This window comes from Emydura macquarii, unplaced genomic scaffold (assembly GCF_026122565.2).
Source record: "Emydura macquarii macquarii isolate MOO-44397 ecotype Brisbane River unplaced genomic scaffold, CSIRO-AGI_Emac_v2 contig_2994, whole genome shotgun sequence".
Taxonomy (NCBI): Eukaryota; Metazoa; Chordata; order Testudines; family Chelidae; genus Emydura; species Emydura macquarii.
The window spans coordinates 387,232-406,182 of record NW_027133131.1 but is presented as its reverse complement, the minus strand read 5'-3'; the positions used below and the strand labels follow the sequence as shown (position 1 = coordinate 406,182).

The following is an 18,951-nucleotide window of genomic DNA, read 5'->3' as shown; positions in this document are numbered from 1 at the left end:
TGTTGACTTGTCCACACTAGTTAGGGAAGCTTGGTTAACAGCAACTGTGTTACAACAAAGTTGTAGCTAGTACAGTTGTGACTTTGCATGGTCACCCAGAACAAAAGCACTGCACACCATTTGCAAAGTTGGCAGCCTAAATAAGATTCTCAATGGTGCTGAGCGCCTACAGCAAATGTTCAGCATCACTGAATATCAGACCATTTGCTGAGGCATCTAACTTCAGATACGCAAGCAGGAAAACTTTGAGCCTGCACTTAAACACTACAAGTTGTGTCACGTCACAGGCTGGTATTTAACAGTTTAGCCTCGCCTATGTTATAACCACATTACCGAACAGTGCAACAGCCTCACAGCTTGTATTATATAACAGGAATCCACTGGACAGGCATGATAATTACAGAAACACCATCACCTTCAGCACAGGCCTCCCTCTCTAACGGACCCTACTTCTTTTGAGTTCCAGATGGAGGAAGCTGATTTTCTGTAACTCTGTCTCACTGATCATCTGAAAGCATGTCCTCTCCATATCTTGCCCCTTTTGGCCCATAGCACAGTTAGGATGGAGTTTGTGTAAGAAGCCCTATGTGAGAATTTTGCCTAGAAAGAACAGTCCCAGCCCCAATGTTAGTGTTTTAATACTAACATTTTTAGCTAAAAACGGAATTAACCCACCACATATTAGTCTTCTCTCCCTTAAGTCAGACAAACCTGTTCCTGAATGTATCAGCAACTCAGCAAGTCAGTCAGTCTGGGCCTGGAATTCTGCTGAGAACCTTTTGGGGAGAAAAAGATATCCACTCTTCCCATAAGACCTGGGAGTCCATGACAGGCTCTCCCTCCTGGACCACTGCAGAAGGGAGCAAGGATATGAGGGACTTTCTAACATGGGCTCCTCTCTGCCAGGACCTGCGCCAACTCAGTCCACACAGATGTAGTTTGTGGGTTAGTCATAGGTTTAAAGTTAGCTTTTAAGCATAAGGCTAAAATATAGAAAGATACAGCTACAAAGCAATAATGAAAGAAGCCTACAGGTCCAGGTCTGTAAGAAAGTGGCTTAAGCAGTTAGCATAAGGAAGTTAAGCCTATAAATCTTAGCATAAGTAAACTGACCGGCAGTGACCCTAGGTCACAAGATGGCATACAATATAATTTTGCAATACCTAATTCTGCTGTCGTCTAGCATAAAAAACAGATATATAACCTCAAGAAGTCAGCTGATGCCAGTGAGGGTATTTTGGGATAGGAACATCAGCAGATACTTAACCACACAATTGCTATAGTAACCAACTGACATATGTGCTAATAAGTTTGAGATAATTAATGCGCTAACCTACATGATAAGGACACCCCAATATTATTAGGGTGAGGAAATTAGTTATGAACAAAAGAGGCAGAATATTCTTATGTATACTCATGTAAGCCATTGGATAATAACCACAGCTTAGGCCATCGAGACTTTGACCAATAATTTGGCATGCCAGGAATAGGACAGGACTCTCGTGGAACACCACCTTTCTCTCTACTCCGAGGTCTCCACAAGAATTGTGAGCATATGCGTATGGCATGACCCTGCTGATTGTGCTAATATTTCAAATTCAAAAGCTTTTCTCCAAGTGTGAGTGTTCCAACCATGCATGTTGGGGTTTCCAATTTAATCATAATTCTAATAACTCTGGGCCTGGTCTTGTAACTGAAATCTGTCAAACCTCAGAGTGCTATTTTGTCAATTGGGAAGTCTCAAATAACCAATATACAATCAATAGATCAGGTAACACAGCTTGCCAAAGAAAGTAACCATTTCCAACTACTGAGATAAGATCAAGCTTAACGGGATACAAAACCTTTCACCTTTATCAATCCTCTGAGCTAGAGGAACAGACGAGGTTATAGAAACCCTAAGATATTCAGCGCCCCTTCAGGATGTATTCTTCCACTGAACATAATCTAATTCAGTGCCAAAGAAAGACACTTCTGCTAACATTCTATTTGACTAAGGTCAAATCTACAGAGAGGGCAAGAGATCTTAATTAGGGGATGAACTGAGAGCACTTTCCACAGAAATTCAGGAGAACATTTAAGTACAAGCATCCAGAGTGGCCACAAAAGGACATTCCAGGTGCAGCACATTAGCAAACAGAGAGGTAAAACTGAGTGTCCATTTCTAAAGGAAACGTGAAACTTAATTCTTTTGAGCTTCAGTCAAGGATGAGCGAGAAAAGCAAATCAATAGCCTTTGTCCAAGTGCTGAAGATATTATCTCATTAAAGAGCAACAGATGCAAATTCACATTAGTGATGCATAATATCAGTGATACTGAGGGCCAGTCTTCACATACAGAGGTGCCGCTGTGGCACTGTAGTGCTTTAGTGAAGACGTTACTATGCCAAGCGGAGAGCTCCCCCATCAGCAAAGTTAATCCACCTCCCAAAGAGGCGATAGCTATGTCAGTAGGAGAAGCTCTCCTGCGGACATAGCGCTGTTTACACAAGGGGGTAGGTCAGTATAACTATATTGCTTGCGGCATGGATTTTTCACATCCGGAGCATCCTTGTTATCTCAGTATAGGTCTGTAGAATATACATAACCTATGATATGGCTAAAAATACCAGAAAGGAGCCACAGGAGAAGGAAGAACAAGATGCAAGTTCCCAGTGGGTCAGTGACACATATATAATGGTTCATTTGTTGTTTATAACAGAGTGAGTTGACATGGGGAGAGACCAGGCCCCTTCTCCAACGAGCTTACAATATAAGAGACAGAACAAGATCTGTCACTGGAATAAGATAGAGGAGATGTGCAATGGAAGCCTAAACAAATGAAAAAAGGAAAAAAGTTGCTCCTGCCATTAACAAGGAGAATATTTCTAGTAACATTCATAGCAACGACAGATCTACTAGAAGTTCATACTGTCACAAGCAGAACAGAAGAATTGACAACGCATTTGAAGATACATATGCCACAAGGCACAAGCGCTGTTCTCTGAAATGTCTTTAGTGCTTTCACCAAAAGTTTTAAGTGTACTGAGGGTTGGGGCTTCTGACATTTCCATTTTGACCACAAGGTTTGGTCAGTAATGATCTGCAGAGGACAGAGGTATAATTAGTCCAATTACTTTGGCCACACAGACTGTTCCTTAAGGAAGGCTCATGATTTCTATTTTCTGTATGTATTTAAAATAATCCCTCTGTTCCATTTTGCAGCCCACACGCTGACGCAGCATCTCTTCCATGCATGGTGCCAGGTTAGGTTTAATACTGTATTTTCCTTGGGAGTGTTACAAATACCCCACACCACGTAGGCTAGCAGTGACCTAACAATGTGTGCAAAAACAAGCCATAAGACTAAGGGGGCCATAAGAAACCCAGTGATAACTGCACAACATTGTACCACAACTCTTCATGATGTTATACCAGGAATCAAACAATGCTGCACATCCCCCATGTATCACTTGATGTTCATATATGCACTCTTTCCATAGGTTCCGCTCCTCCCCCCTTTCAGAAATGGGGAGAGAGTTGCATCCCTTTTGTGTCCTATTCCAAACTGCCACTAGAAACACCCAGACGGTAAACCACGACCTAACAATGAAGCACAAAGATTAAAGCAGATGCAAGGAGAAAGAAGAACCAGATCCCTTTTGTTTACACAACCACAGACTGGTTATCTTCAAAAGTTATTAATGCTGCCTTGCCTTTTTAATATAACTCACATGCATTACCGTTCACTACGCACACCAACCCAGGATTATGCTGATCAAAGTAACAGAGAGAAGCTCGTGCTAAAATCTCTAATCGTAACTCAAACAAGGGACTGATTTTCAAGAGATGCTCAGCACTTTTGTAGGTGCTCAGCAAGTCAATGGGGGTATAAGCCAGGCCCCAATTGTCTCAGAAACATATTAGTTAACTGACATTTTCAAGAAGCTTTTGGTCCCGGTCATGGAAGCTGCTATGGCAGACAAGCCACTGTACATGCTGGCTTTAGACAGAGGAGCAGTTTGCAGGATTGAGGCCTTAAAGCCTGTTAAAAATGTGGTGATTAAGCCAGATCTCATATTAAACAGTAATGTATGCAGCTTTGCTCTAGTGCATGACGACAAAGCACCTAATTCCTTTAGGCTTCTTTGAAAACTCCTTCCTTAAAATTTAGCATTGTGACGATTAATAACCATGTATATTAGAGCAGAGCCTAAGGAGCAACCATGAATGGGGCCCCATTGAGCTAGGCACTATACAAACACATTAGTAAACAGTCCCTGCCCCAAAGAGGTAACAGTCTAAACCCATAAGGGACACAGATGGGGGAAGGATATAACACTTGCAGAGTGAACAATGTGATAGCAAACACATTAGTTTCACAATCTGGGGGGAGAAGCAGGGGGAGTTACTTAGGAGATAGACTTTAATTTAATGTACTATTGTACCAGAGCAGAGACAGTTTTTAGTCTGACAGTGTTCCTTTATGCTGAATGTGATTTCTTTACATACACTGTTTAGACATGAGAATTTCATTCTTCCAAAAAAAAAAAAAAAAAAACGGGGGGGGGGGGTGGGGGGAGGAGTCTCCTTGGGAAGATTTTCAAGCAAAATACAAGTTAAATGCCAGCTGCAAAGATGTAAATGGCAAGCAAAAGATTCTGCAAAGAGGCACCAATATTCAAAGTATTCAGAACCATAAAAAAATCTATGCAAACAATTCAAGCAATTTTATACAGTAATATGGTATTTGAATAGGGAGTTATTGAAATGGCTTCATGATGCTTTGAGTTGCAGTTTAAACATCCTCAAGATCAGAGAGTACAGTAACAGGACAAGGTTTTCAACGAGCATGATAGTATGTATCCAAAGGTTAAACTATGCAAAGAGTTAGCCTTTTCTTTACTATCATGAGAAATAAGTTACACAGGCTACAAAATACAAATGCTTTCCCAGAAGCAGAATGTTTCAGTAAATTCTGCAATTTAGAGTTCTTCTACAGAAGATATCGGAGGACAATTCCTCACTACTTTATATTGTCAAACAGTCTGCAAAGGTTAACGCCAGACAGGATTACCACTCTAGTTAAATGCTTAAATAAAGTGCTACTGAACAGTATTAGGCAAAACAAGAATCAACATTAAAAGGCTCCTAACAAATGGCTTCTGCTTAGAAGTGCTGTCTTCATGTGGCTACCTTAATCATCCTGCAAGATGCTGAGTGCCAACTGCCAACCAAGTGTGAATTTAGGGTGCTCAGCACCTTGACCAATCAATCCTGAAGGTCCTAATTTGTGAACAGTTCCTTCTTCTTTATTTGATTGTTCTTGTAGAGAGATAGAGAAAGGACAAACATTTCTGTAATTTGATTTTTCATAGATTATAAAGCCAGAAGGGGCCATTATGACCATCTAATTAGACCTCTTGCCAGTCAACAAACATGGCCTAGTGATTTCTGCACTGAATCCAATAACTTGCAATGGATCTAGAACATTTCACAATCTGTAAAATAGAGCCATTTCCTTCAGAGGTAGATCCACCCACCCCAGATTCCAACACGTTTCTCTTGCCTTACAGCAATATTCATGTACAGCTCTAGAAGAAGACATTTACAACAAAGCCATATTGACAGCAACAAGCTAGATGCTAATGCACAGAAAACGCCATATGTACATTTAAAGAGAAGAGGAAATGTCACATTCACTGTCTCAAACAAAGTTAAGGTTTTGTTTTCAATATAAACAGGAACTTTGTGTGAACTGATTATGGCTGCATGAAACAACTTGTTCTGGTCACGTGGAAAGAACATTATGGTGTATTTTTTCCATTGTTATCCAAAGCTTCTCTCTCCTCCTCCTCCCCCCATTGCCACTGATTTTCTCCAGTCTCCTCTGCCCTGAATATCCTTAAAACAGCTTTTAAAATTCATGAGGGCAGTAAACAAAAGAAAACATCTGTAAGAACAGCTGAGAACTGTCACTCCCAGACGATAAACAACGATCGGTTAGGGCTTGTAGAGAGCCATCAGGCCACTCTGCACATGCAACAACCTTGGGAGGCTTGCACACGATTGTTCCCTAAAGTTTGTTCTCCAGGGCTCTGGAAGGAAGAAATCATCTTTCAAGATACCACAGCTCCCATCCCCGTAGACTTTTGCAGGAGAGTAAGCAGGCACGGGGCATTTAGACACCGACTAAGAGACCATGCTAGAGTACATATCGAAAGTGAGGATGCTGCAAAGCCTGGCACAACACACGCTGGCCGGTCAGACTGGCTGTGTACATGGGCTACAGACGGGGGACAGACAGGCTACAGGGACTGGGAATCACCCCATGAAAGAGCCTGGCGGGGGGGACGGGACACGACACTAAAAAGGTACACGCAGGATGGATGCACCGGGGGATTCTCCCCACTAAACACGGGACACCGGGAGCTGGGCCCGCCAGCCCCAGGCAGCCCCGCCTGTCTGTGAGGAGGCAGAAGGGAAGCTCACGGGTGTCCGCCCGCCCGCCGCGCCTCGTGGAAACAGGCACCAGCAGGTTTTAGCAGGCGAAGGGGATTTACACCCAGTGAAGCCTCCACCATCCCTGGCCCCCGGGGGCCGCCCCAGCCCCGCACCCACCGCCCAGCAGCCGGGGGCTCCCCCAGCCCAGCGCATCCCAGCACCAGGGAGACCAGGGCCCGGCGCGGGAAGGGAGCGAAGAAGAAACGCCCCAAAGCGTCCCGGAGAGGCCGAGGGGACCGGAGGAGCAGTAAAGGAGGAATCCCGGATCCCCCCCACACACACACACACACACACACACCTCGCACATACCTCCCGCCCACCCCCACACCCCAGACACACACACACACCCGACACACCCCAGACACTCGCACACCCCCCCCACACCCCAGACACACACACACACACACCCCCCCCCCACACCCCAGACACTCGCACATACCTCCCCCCACACACCCAGACACACACACACACACACACACCTCGCACACACACACCCGCCCCCCCCACACCCCAGACACTCGCACACACACCCGCCCCCCCACACACGCGCACACACACACCTCCCGCCCCCCCCCCACCCCAGACACACACACACACACACCCGCCCCCCCACACCCCAGACACACACACACACGCACACACACACCTCCCAGAGGAGGGGTCGCTGCCCCACCCCCACCCCTCTCCCCCAGGCGCGCCCCAGCCCACACCGGCCTCCCTCAGCCCCGGCCCGGCCCGGCCCCGCTACCTTCGGAGAGCTCCAGCTCCAGCTCGGCGAGCTGCTCGCGGACCTCCCGGGGCAGGGCGCAGGCGGCGCCGCCTGCCGGCTCGGCCATGTCGGGGTCGGGAGGCCCGGCCGGCCCGGCTCAGCGCTGAGGGCTCCGGATCCCGGGCGCAGCAGGAGCGGCCGCCGCCTCCGCCATGCTGAGAGAGCCCGGCCAGCGCCGCGGTCACGTGAGGGGGCGGGGCGGGGCCCGGCCAGCGCCGCGGTCACGTGAGGGGGCGGGGCGGGGCGGGGCCCGGCCAGCGCCACCCCCAGCTCGAGCGCCCGGCGCCCTCTGGCGGCCCGCCCTGGAAGGTTACCCCGCAGTTCGTCCTCCCACGGCCCTGCCCCCAGGGGACCAGCTGTCCCGGGAGCTGGGGCTAGGACCCCTCCCTCTTTAGGTCGCTTTTCTCTATGAAGACCATGGACCTGCCTTGCAGCCCCGGCGCCCCCCCCCCGACCTAGTGCCCCACCTCTACCCCCGCACCCCCACCCCTGCAGACACCACCCTGGCTAGCTCAGGGCCCCGCACTGGGGGCATTAATAGGGGGTATTGGACCATCCAGTTCCACAGAGCTGCTCCTGTGCTCATCCATGGAGCAGCACCCATGCACGAAGGTGGCTGGGGCCGGTGGGAAGCAGGGTCCTATGGCCAGCACCTGCCTGGTAGCTTATGATTAAGGTTAAGATCATCCCTGTTATTTTTAGTAAAACTTGTGGCCAGACCCCAGCAAACAAACTCATGGAAGCCTGATGGTCCTTGCCGTTTACTGAAAAACAGGGCCTGCTCTGAGCAAGCGGGGGGGGGGGGGGGGGGCTCTGACAGCAGCAGCTAGGGCTAAAGCCAAAGCCTTCTGGGAAGTGTGAAGTTACAAACTCTATTACCATTAATCATATCTTTACTTATTACAACAAGCTCTAGACCAGTGTTTCTTAACCTGGGGTTTTAGAGGGGTCGCAAGTGCAGAGCTGGTATTGGGGGTGGCAAGAAAGGCAATTGGCTGGAGCCACAGGGGCGCCATGAAACTAAGTTACATGCCTCAGCCCCATAGGGGTGGGACTCAGGCTTCAGGGGTATAGTAGTTTGGAAAGGTTAAGAACCACTGCTCTAGACTCACTCCTGTTTTTGTCTGATGACTATGCCAATGGTAAGGGGCCACTTCACCTTGAATAATCCCGTCATTTAGCATAAGCAATTAACATGGCATAGAGCTGACACTGTATGTAGCTGGGACACACTTAGTACCTTTCCAACAGCTGAAGAGCTCTGTTTCTCTCTCCACCACAATCTGGTCCAATAAAAAGGTATTCCCTCACCCACCTTGTCTCTCTCTACTACCCTGAAACCAACATGAATACACCACACATGCAACAAAAAGCTTTGACACCTCAGCCCCCAGCTGCATCCAATACCCCTCACATCAGCTGCAGCAGCCCCAGCCCTGAATGTTTGCAATTGTGGACCTGGTGCTTTACAAATAAACAGGTGCCAGGTCAAGGCACAACCATGTAGACATAGCAGCCATTTATTTAGGAACAGGTCTGTGACATTACTGCACTATGACTTACCAGCTGCTAGGGCAGCTACTTATTTCCTCCCTTACCTGCTTAGCCCTGGCTCTTCTCCATCACCCTGAGGTTCATGAGAGCAGGGGACAAGTTACTTTAAAGGAAATCAAGTGCTGCTATTTTCATTTGTTATATTTTGCAGAGGTGTAGCTGAGGAGGGATGCTGGCTTACTGCCCCTTTCCCCCTAGGACAGGCATCATGAGTCATCTAGCTATAACCACTCAAGGAAGATCTTGGAGTCAGCCTAGTTAGTTCTCTGACAACATCTGCTCAATATCCCACAGTAGTCAAACAATGGTAGCAATCATTAGGAAAGGGATAGATAAGACAAAATGTAACACTATAAATCCATGGTATGCCCACACCTTGAATACTGCATGCAGTTCTCAAAAAAAAAAAAAAAAAAAAAAAAAAAAAAAAAAAGATACCTTTCCCAATTCTAATGTATATGGAAGGGCAACAAAAATGATTAGGGGGTATGGAACAGCTGCCATATAAAGAGATTAAAAAGGGGACTGTTCAGATTGGAAAAGATGACCAAGGGAAGATATGATAAACATGGAACAAGTGAGTAAGGAAGTGTTATTTACCCCTTCACATAACAAGAACTAGGGAGCACCTGATGAAATCAGACAGGTTTATAAAAAAGAAGTACTTGTTCACACAATGCAACCAGTCAACCTGTGTAACTCATTGCCATGAAATGCTGTAAAGGCCAAAAGAATAACTGGATTACAAATATTAGGTAAATTCACAGATGGTAGGTCCATCAATGTCTATTAGCCAAAATGGTCAGGGACACAAGCCCATGCTCCAGGTGTCCCTAAACCTTCAACTGCTAGAGGCTGGGACTGAACAACAGGGGACAGATCACTCAAAATTGCCCTGTTTTGTTCACTCCCTCTGAACCATCTGGCACTGGACACTGGCGGAAGACAGAATACTGGGCTAGATGGACTCAGGAGGTCTGACCCAGTATGGCCATTCCTACATTTCCACACCCGTTCAGGCTTTGGCACCACAGCTAATAGTACTAAAAGCAGGGGCCATTGGTGCTAGTTACAGTGGTGTATCCATTCACTAGGCATTGGCCTGCAACCACCTTCTGTGGCATCAGCAATAGAATCTCAGGGGGATGTTGTAGCATAGTGCTGCTTAGGGCTCTTGTGTTTGATGGGAAAAAGAGAGAGAGAGAGGGGCAGTCTAGATTGCAGCCTACTCCCACACAGGCCAGCCAACAGAGAATGTATTCAAAGAGGAGACTAAGGTTTGTGGCAGCTGCATGCTGACACTCTCCTTCCACACCTAGGTAACACCTGGGCAACACTAGTTCAGCAGCTCCCAAACTTGATGGTTCATATACCACCTTAAAAAAGTTATTGTGAAATTAACTGATGGAACATCAAGCTCATGCATTACAATATGGGAAACCCCTGCTTTCGTCAGTGGCAGCTTGCTTCTAGTTCACTCTACTTAAAATCCCCATTCTGTAGGGATTTAGGTCAATTACCACTCCCATCCACAGCCCTGCATGCCCAGTACAATGTAAACAGGCCAGTGAATACTACTGGAAGTCAGGCCATTAAGGTGGCTAAACAGCTATGGATGACACATTGCTTACCTTGTCACACAGATGTGGCATGTAACCTGCCCTGTACATACGGTGAAGTGGTGCTTCAGAGCACATGAAGCTGACAGAAGTTCTTTGGAGCAAGACAGGCTTCTGTTGAAGGGCACACAACTGTGGAATCCCCTACTGCATCCAAGTCTTACTCTAGAGCACAATGCAAGACATGCCACACTCAAGAGGCCTTCCCAAAAAAGGTGAAACAGCTAGACTTTCTTCCTTGGGTTCCTCTCTCTGGAGGCTTCCAAAGGCTCGGGGGGAGGACGAGGGACGACACGACGGACGGACTAGCAGAAGCTACTAGAGTGATCAATGTGCTAGAAATACAGAGGTAGGCGCTTACTTGCACTTGTTTACCTGCCATTAATGTCCTCTTGCTCTCAAATATAGGAAAGGAAGAACTGGTCCACCTGCACTCGACACATCATTCTGCAGTCAAGTCCTCACTAACTTCTTCCTTTCCAGAAGGAATCTGAATTACCATGCCTGTACTATTTTCCTTCAACCTTTCCATCTTAAGAAAGAGATCTGTTTTCTTTTCTGTAATGTGAAGAAAACACTATCTCAAGACAGCAAGGATAAAAGACATTATGCAAAGTTTTCAGATATGTATGGAAAGTAGTATTAGAAGCCATTTAACAACAGCACAGCATTTCCATTTGAAATCAAAGACATCAGGGTTGCTTCTTTAAATCAGCTTTATTTTTCTAACTGTTATTTCAATTTCCCATAGCACCTTGGCAATGTCAAAAACAGAAATACAAATACATGTATTATCATTTTAACATTTAAAGCATGAACCTACTTTACAGAAATTTTTTTGGACAGTTTTGACAATGGACAGAGTATAGAAGCCAGATAAGTTGCTTTTTTTCTCCTTTCACTGAAGCCCTACCACTTTGAAGAGAGATCATAAATGCCAAGGGAATGTCAGAATTGTCCGGGAGGAAAGATGTCAATCATCATTTAAACTCAAATATATTATCTGAATATTTTGTATTTTATAAAAATTAGAACAAAAACCATTTGTGCACAATCTGTTTACATGTGAAGTTGCTTTTTTTTTTCTGCTTTTTTTTTTTTTTTTTTTTTTTTTTTTTGATATTTTATCCATAACTGAAGCTCCATAAAAATAAACCTCTAGTTCTTAAATATAAAAGTGTAAGTTGTTACAGGTTAGTTTGCAGATGGATTTTTCAGAAATAATCTTTTTAACTCCTTTCAAGTCCTCCGAACAGTATATTAAAAACAGACTCATTTGACCTCTTGAAGTATCTATGCTGAGGACACTTAAGAGAAGAGCCAACTAAAAAAACTAAAACAAAATCATGTACCATCCTAAAGGAAGCTCAGACTATATGTAATATATACACAAACAAGAAGAGCATGATAAATCATTCAGATTAATGGCAACAATCTTCTATTTCAGAAGGAAATATCAAAAATTAGAAACAAAAGTCTATTTGCATATCTGTTGCAATCAAGGATTTACAAAATAAAAAAACTCATCAGAAGCAAGTTTCCTCCGAAGTGCATTTTTGTTGCATCTTATCTGTAATACAATGGTTCATTTTACAAGTTTAAAATATTGCCTATACACAGATTTTATCCCAGGTGAACATTCACTTGGGTAACAGTAAAAACAGTGGACATTTTCAAGATATTTAAGTGGATATTGACAAAGTAGTAAGGCCATAGCTATTTAACTACAGTAAAGCGTTGATTAAGCCACTTAATTGCTACTGATCTGTCACAATATCATCCTTGTTCTCTTCTGATTAATAGGATGGGTTACTTTATTTTACCTACTGCTAAAACTGCACCATCACACTGTGCCAAGCTAACTTGGTTATTTTTTTAAAACAAAGATAGCAGGAATGTAAGATGCTATAAATCTAACAATTTTAGAAATTAAACTTTTGCACTTCTTAATTTTACAATCACATGCAAATCATCCCTCCTTCCCCTCCCAAGAAGTACAAAAAATAGGCCCAATCTTTTCCACACATAATAAAGTGGAAGAAGTTTAACCGGGGAAATACACCTTTGTAGCTAACAAAATAAAACAGACTAATTTTGGAAACAAGTGACAGTTCATAAAACAAAGTTATTTGCGATCTGCACTTTGTGTGTGTGGGTGGATGGGGGGAGAGTTTTCATACAGTCAGCAGGTAGAAGAATGCAAGTTTGATTCATGTGATGACCTGTCAAGGAGAAAGCTCCTGACAAAATCATCATCTTCAACAGCTCGATGAACTTTTGTGAAACAAGAGCTAGTATTACCTCTGGTCATAAGATGATGCACCTCAACTGAAGTCAGTGGAGTTGCGCCAACAGTGAATTTGGCTCCCAAATGGTCATTTTGTCCTTGTTTCCAATAGTCAGTCAAATGGAAAACTTGGTGTGTCAAGACACAAGAACTTGCCTGAGACTATATCTGGAGAATGAGAATGTAGCAGCTAGCCCACTTACGTTATGTGTTTGCCATGCAATACAAGTACTGCAGGAGAATTTACACACAAAAAACTATTGTTTTCACAGCCTCTATACTCAAGTTATTATTCCCCACTCCACCCCACTCCCCCAAAAAAGACAAACTGTATCCATGGTAGTGGGGGAAGGACAGGAATCTTAATGTTAAATCTTTGCACACCAGTATCAAACAGCTTAGTTATGGTGAGCTCCCTAATCTGATAGAGTTAGAATATGCTGGGAAAAGCCAACAGGTTTACAGATTTATTTGCATACACTATACAAGAGCCATAATCGGTTGCTGGAAAATGCACATTTAAGACATAAAACATTCCTTCCACATGTCAAATTTTTCCAATCACCTTACAAGAAAAAGATTGAGCTGTAAGGAATTTTTTTTGGGGGTACAATAAAGGAAAAAGCTACACTTTACAGATGTCAGAAATACTAGACTTTCATCTTTCCATTCAACAAGCTCTACGCACTGCATTGAAAGCAGATGCCCACAGTTCAAAATTAACATGCCAGTACAGCCAAGTTAGGCCAGAGACTGATCCATTTGCAAAAGCCTCTTCCCAAAGAGCTCTTCCTCTTAACTGCAACCAGCTCATGGCTGCTCTTAGAATTCCAATATATGTTCACTCTGCAATAAGAGAGTGCATGTTACCCAAATATTGGTGACTACTGTACTGAATACATGTTATTTTCCACTCTGAGTGCCATAATTCAGTTTATAAAATATTTATAAAAAGCAGCTTCTTTGAAATTGGATGCATTTCACAGAGCTCTTAACAGTTTAAACATTTAAACTTCCTTGTATCGTTTCCATCAAATGTAGAATTATCCAAGTAAACTGAAACAGGTTTGTAAGCATTCTTAAACTATAGATTTGATCCATGATTTTGGTAAATTAAACTCCCAAAAGTGAGTAATGATTGTTTTTATATCTATAACATGCGCAAAATGAACAGTTAACGGCATCAATGAGACTTATGAAATCAAATCAAAAGCTACTGCCAAGCTGAATAATAAGTTAGAGAAATGACAACTCTGGCTTTATATATATTTATAAAAATAGACACAAGAGTTCTCAAAGCAGTGGATAGAGAATGCCTACTCAGTAAGAAATCACCAAAGGGTTACCTGGCTAAGAAATCAGAAGATGAAAATTTCACAGTTAACATCATTTTTAACTGCCATTTACATACCGTAAACATCTTGGTAATATGCTAGTGATGCCATTAGAATGAATGTATCACAAGTGAATTTTCCAGTGTTCACAACTTACAGCTTTAAATTTGTACACTTCCTAATCACTAAAAAAATAGGTACAATTCTTGCCGCTGCAAGCTACGTTTCTTAACACTTCATACTGAACTTTGAATGCAGGCATGCTTATTTTGGCAGATTAATGCATTGTAGTTTTCCTGTTTCTTCAGTCATTTACGGTAATTACTAGCTTGTAAAACTTAACTACCTACTACATAATAGTGTTGTGAATTAAGTCAAACTTCTTTGAAATAAAATCAAAGCTTCATGGCCTTTGTTCCACTTTTAAGCTGTTCGTTCCAAGCAACTGAAAAAGGTCAGGCGCTATCATCCGCTGTAGAGTTTCCCCTAACATATACTATAAAGCAGAGTTTAACACAAGTTCAGAGAACTAATGTGAGTCACTATATGGAAGCCTGGCCATACCCCCAAACTGTTGAATGTCTCCAAGAAAAAAAAGCCTCCATTTTAGACTCATTTGGGGTTTTTAACCTGCCCTCAGGACTCCTATCCGCAAATAGAATTCCATGAGTGAAACGAAAGTTCAAGCTCTTCACATGTGAAGCTACCACCATCTACTGTGCGGTCTTCCATTAACTGGACCTGCCTCAGGAAAACATACCAGGTAAACGCGCACACACACATCTGTAATAAAGGGGTTAGGGAAAGTAACATTTAAGCAATAAAAAATTAAAATGCTGCCCTCGATTGATGGGAAAAAGGGAAAATTAAAAATCCCAAACATGCTCTCCTCCTCGTGTCTAGATTCTAGGAGATTGATTATTCTTACTGTCCTTATGGTCTGACCTACAATCAGATCTCCAGTAAAATCAGAGTTTAAAACGCTTGCTGATGAAATATTAGTAAGGTCAGAAGACTAAATTTCAAGATGGAAACACGAAGTTCTAGCACAGTGGCGCATTCAGGTTTTAACATCAGTGACTAAGTCATGACGTAACAGTATCTGGCTGCACTCAACTCAAGCACACCAATCAAGGATCTCAGGTGTGGCTCTGCTTTGCAATGCAAGGCCATTAATGGCATACGTATCATCCTACAAGCCAAACATTAAATAGATTTAAAAAAGTAATTTCTAATTTTACAGAAAATGCTTTTTTTCCCCCCTCCAAAAATAATATTCTCTTGCCCTCTTCCTTCTAAACTGAGGGGCATGTTAATGTGTCATTTCATTTTTTCATCTTGTCGAAACACTAATTCACAACCCCAAAGTTGATTTCAGGCAGGAAACCCTCTGCAAATTAAAAAAAAAAAAAAGATACAAAAATTATAATCTCTATATATTTATATTGATTGGAATCCTCCAGCATTTGTGAAATCACTTTTAGAGATGAATTTTGGGACCCTCCCCACATTTCTCCACACTCAAACCATACACTCAGATTCAGTATTCGCATTCCTCGAATACCTCCTCCTTCTAGTCCATCTCCTTTACTGCTCTTAAGTCCACATCTCAAATTGAATAGAGAAGAGTTGGATGAGTTTTACTTTGGTGATCGGGGTGGCACATACTGCTCCTTGCCAATACGCCGAGGTGCTCCCTGAGGTGATGATCTGCGTCCAAATTGGCGTCTCTGTTCCCTGATTTTCCCAGCAGCTCCCCTGGGAGGCCCATTGCCTCTAAACCCAGAAAGATCCTTCGCCCGGCCTTCAAGCTGCTCATGGGCCCTCTCCGAAGCCTTCTCAGGAGTACTGTTTTCTTCATTTCTGGCAGGGGGAGCTATGTTGGGACGAAGCTCCCTCAGTGGCTGAACAGGAGCTGGAGTTGGCTCCTTCGGAGGTTTCTGGCAGACTTCAGCATAACTGAGCTTGCGTGGCTCCTTTGGGTGCCAAGGGTGGAAAAAGAATAAAGTTTACACATTCTGCTAAGGACAACCTACACCTGAAAGGGCTCTTCAAGAACACCCCAGGCATACGGGTCTAAGAACACAGGGTCAGAACATGCTCTGTGTAGTGAGCCAGGCTGGTTTCTTATCCAGGGGCAGCTCAAAATCCAGAAGCTATATGAAGGTACCAGTTTGCTCCTGGACTGGGGAGTACAGTACCATGATCTGCTCTGGGGGTGGAGCAGAGAGGAAAGGAACCTCCTCCAGACTGAGGAGCAACATGAAATGCCCTGGTGATGGAGCAGAGGAAAGTAGCCTGTTTCCCTAATAAATAGCGTGGAAGTCAATTTACTAGGAGTCACTGATTAGCAGCTGACCTTACCTGTATTGTCACAGTAAGCGATGCATTTGCATTGGTAGAGGATGAAGTGGTATTTGTCCTTGGTGTCTTTCCAGCACCATGGGGACATACAGACACAGGTGGGGAAGCGTGGCTTGTAACATCCTTCTGAGCAGAAACCTCCTCTGGCTTCTTGTCTGGCTGAGTTGTGCTGACAGATTAGACAAAATAGTTCAGCATTAGAATCTGCAGATGAATTAGTTCAGTTTCAGGAAGGTCTTCCTTTCTTTCAAGTCACTGCACCAATTTTAACCAAGTAAAATGCCCAAGGCCATTACCACCAGGTTCTGAATAGCAATCAGCTTTTCAGAGCAATAGAGGCCTCTACTCAAAGTGTCTACGAGAGGAAGTGGAGATAATGCTTCCTTAGAGTAGAAGTAGCCAAGACTATCCTTTGTACTATGCAGCAGCTTATTTTTAAACACTTCTCAAATGAGTCAAGTGAATCACATACCGTGGTGCAGGAACCTCAGCCCTGCTTGGCAAGCTCACACTTGTGACAGGTTGTTGGACTGGACTGTGTGCCTGGTCTTCTTGAGCAGATGAAGGACAACTGATCGCCAAGTCCTTGCTCTCCTGAAGAGAGAACAGGAATTGTAAAACTGCAGAAAGATGACAGTCATTATTCCAGTACTTGTCTTTTAGTTTCCCCAAAATTTAAGTCGCCAAACATCAAGGATTTTAGGAAGTTAAATAAATCTTGACACCTATTGTACATACATGTATTTTATTATATAGATTATGCACATGGCACTTATTTCACTGCAAATCAGCAGCACCACTGCAGGGAAACAGATTCTTCACAAACCACCCCTTATTCAAACTCCCTTTCACTGATCTATACTTCAGAATCACCACTGCTGATCTGCCTGCTTTATTTTGAAATGCAAAGTGCCAACACTAAGTCTGGAAAGAGGAAAGTAATTGCACTGGTTCCAGTTAGACACCACCTGGAAGTCAGGGAGCCTAAGGGAAACAGAGAAAGCTAGAGTATTACATGATCAATAGCATAATATGTTTAGATCTGCTTGAGGACAGTCTAGTTTACAGCTCTGCCAGAATAAGCCTAAAAAAATTTGAAGAAAGTGTGGAGGAGAGAAGTTAGCCATCTTGATGTGCACTTCTGAAGTGGAAACAAGTACCTTCTCTTTGCCAGTTCCTTTAACAACGTCAGACATCCTGTTTTCCAACACAGGCTCTCCTTGGATTTTTGCTGTACTACCAGGCAGAGGAGGGAAATTTGATGCTAGTAAGTCAAATTTTGGTGTCTGAATCTTTGTTTCTGCTGAAGGCTGAGGTCGCTAGAAGAAAAGGGAAGATCTATTAACATACACTATGTAACCATAACACCTTGTGTTGGGAGCCTATAAAAGTCTCAAGCTAAGCAGCATCAAATTCCCATTCAGGAACTGTCCTATCAAACACCACATGCTGTATGATGAGATCTTGAAGATTCAGGGATTGTCTTTCCCTTAAGAGTCAGTATGCAGCCCACACTTGGTGGCGGATGTCACTGCAGTGACGTCTTTCAGAAGAGAAGCAAGATTAGAAACTCCATATCGCTTTAATAAGAATTGGGATGTTTCCTGGCCAAATTCCAACTGCAGTGGTTTCATTTTGCCTCCCTATACTCATTTTGCAGTTTCAGTTCAGTGAAGTGTATGTTACTGTCCATCCAGAGTATAAAATGATTACATACCTGCTCTGTAACTCTTGTTCTTCAAGACATGTTCCACATGTCCATTCCACTTTAGATGTCTGTGTGCCAGTGCATCAAAGACAGATAATTTGTTCCCATAGTAATACCTGCAGGAGCAGCACATACTGCCCCCACACACTTCCGCTAGATGAAAATATTAAGGCATGAAGCCACTCTGAATACCTCTCAGTTCTTTCACACTGAAAGCCTTCATCTGAAGTGACTCTGATGGAGAGGGGAAGGAGGATGGGTTGTGGAATGGACATGAGTAACATCTCAAAGAACAGTTACAGAAGAGGTATGTAACCATTTTTTCTTCTTCAAGTGCTTGCACAGGTCCATTTCACTTTAGGTGACTCATAAGCAGTTCCCAATGGAGGAGTGTTTCGAGTCTTCCTGAACAAGGACTGCAGTGCTACTCAGACCATGTAACAGCTCTGCAAATGTCACTGATGGGAATATAACCCAGGAAAGCTGCTAACGCTGCTTAAGCCCTTGTAGAATGTGCTAAAATTCTTTCACATACAGAACATTATCAATGGTATAGTAGACACAAATGCAAAAGGAAATTCAGGAAGAGATTCTCTCGGAGCAAACAGGCTTTCCTTTCATTCACTCAGCAAAGGAAATGAATAATGGAGGAGATAGGTCTAAGGAGTTTAGTTTGTCCAAGTAAAAAGCTAATGCTTCATGAACTTCTCTCTATCTTTGAGACACACACGCTTGGGAAAGGGGACTGGCAAATAAACAGTTTGATTCCAATGAAAATCTGAAACCCCTTCAATGAGAAATTTGGGATGTGGACACAAGGCAACCTTGTCTTT

The 18,951-nt window shown here is 43.6% G+C and overlaps 2 protein-coding genes across 2 annotated transcripts in view; both read right to left on the bottom strand.

Annotated features, from left to right (window-relative positions):
• DIP2B (disco interacting protein 2 homolog B) overlaps positions 1-7,390 on the bottom strand; it is a 112,896-nt gene extending 105,506 nt beyond the window's left edge. The window contains exon 1 of the mRNA XM_067529708.1: positions 7,232-7,390. Within this exon, the coding sequence (XP_067385809.1) occupies positions 7,232-7,319 (88 nt within the window). The 5' untranslated portion in view covers positions 7,320-7,390. The remainder of the gene's footprint in view (positions 1-7,231) is intronic.
• An 8,147-nt stretch (positions 7,391-15,537) lies between these two features.
• The window catches only part of LARP4 (La ribonucleoprotein 4), a 39,074-nt gene continuing 35,660 nt past the window's right edge, over positions 15,538-18,951 (bottom strand). The window contains exons 13-16 of the mRNA XM_067529731.1: positions 17,571-17,729; positions 16,883-17,004; positions 16,411-16,579; positions 15,538-16,022 (exon numbers count right to left, since the gene is read on the bottom strand). Coding sequence (XP_067385832.1) covers positions 15,687-16,022; positions 16,411-16,579; positions 16,883-17,004; positions 17,571-17,729 — 786 coding nt within the window. The 3' untranslated portion in view covers positions 15,538-15,686. The remainder of the gene's footprint in view (positions 16,023-16,410; positions 16,580-16,882; positions 17,005-17,570; positions 17,730-18,951) is intronic.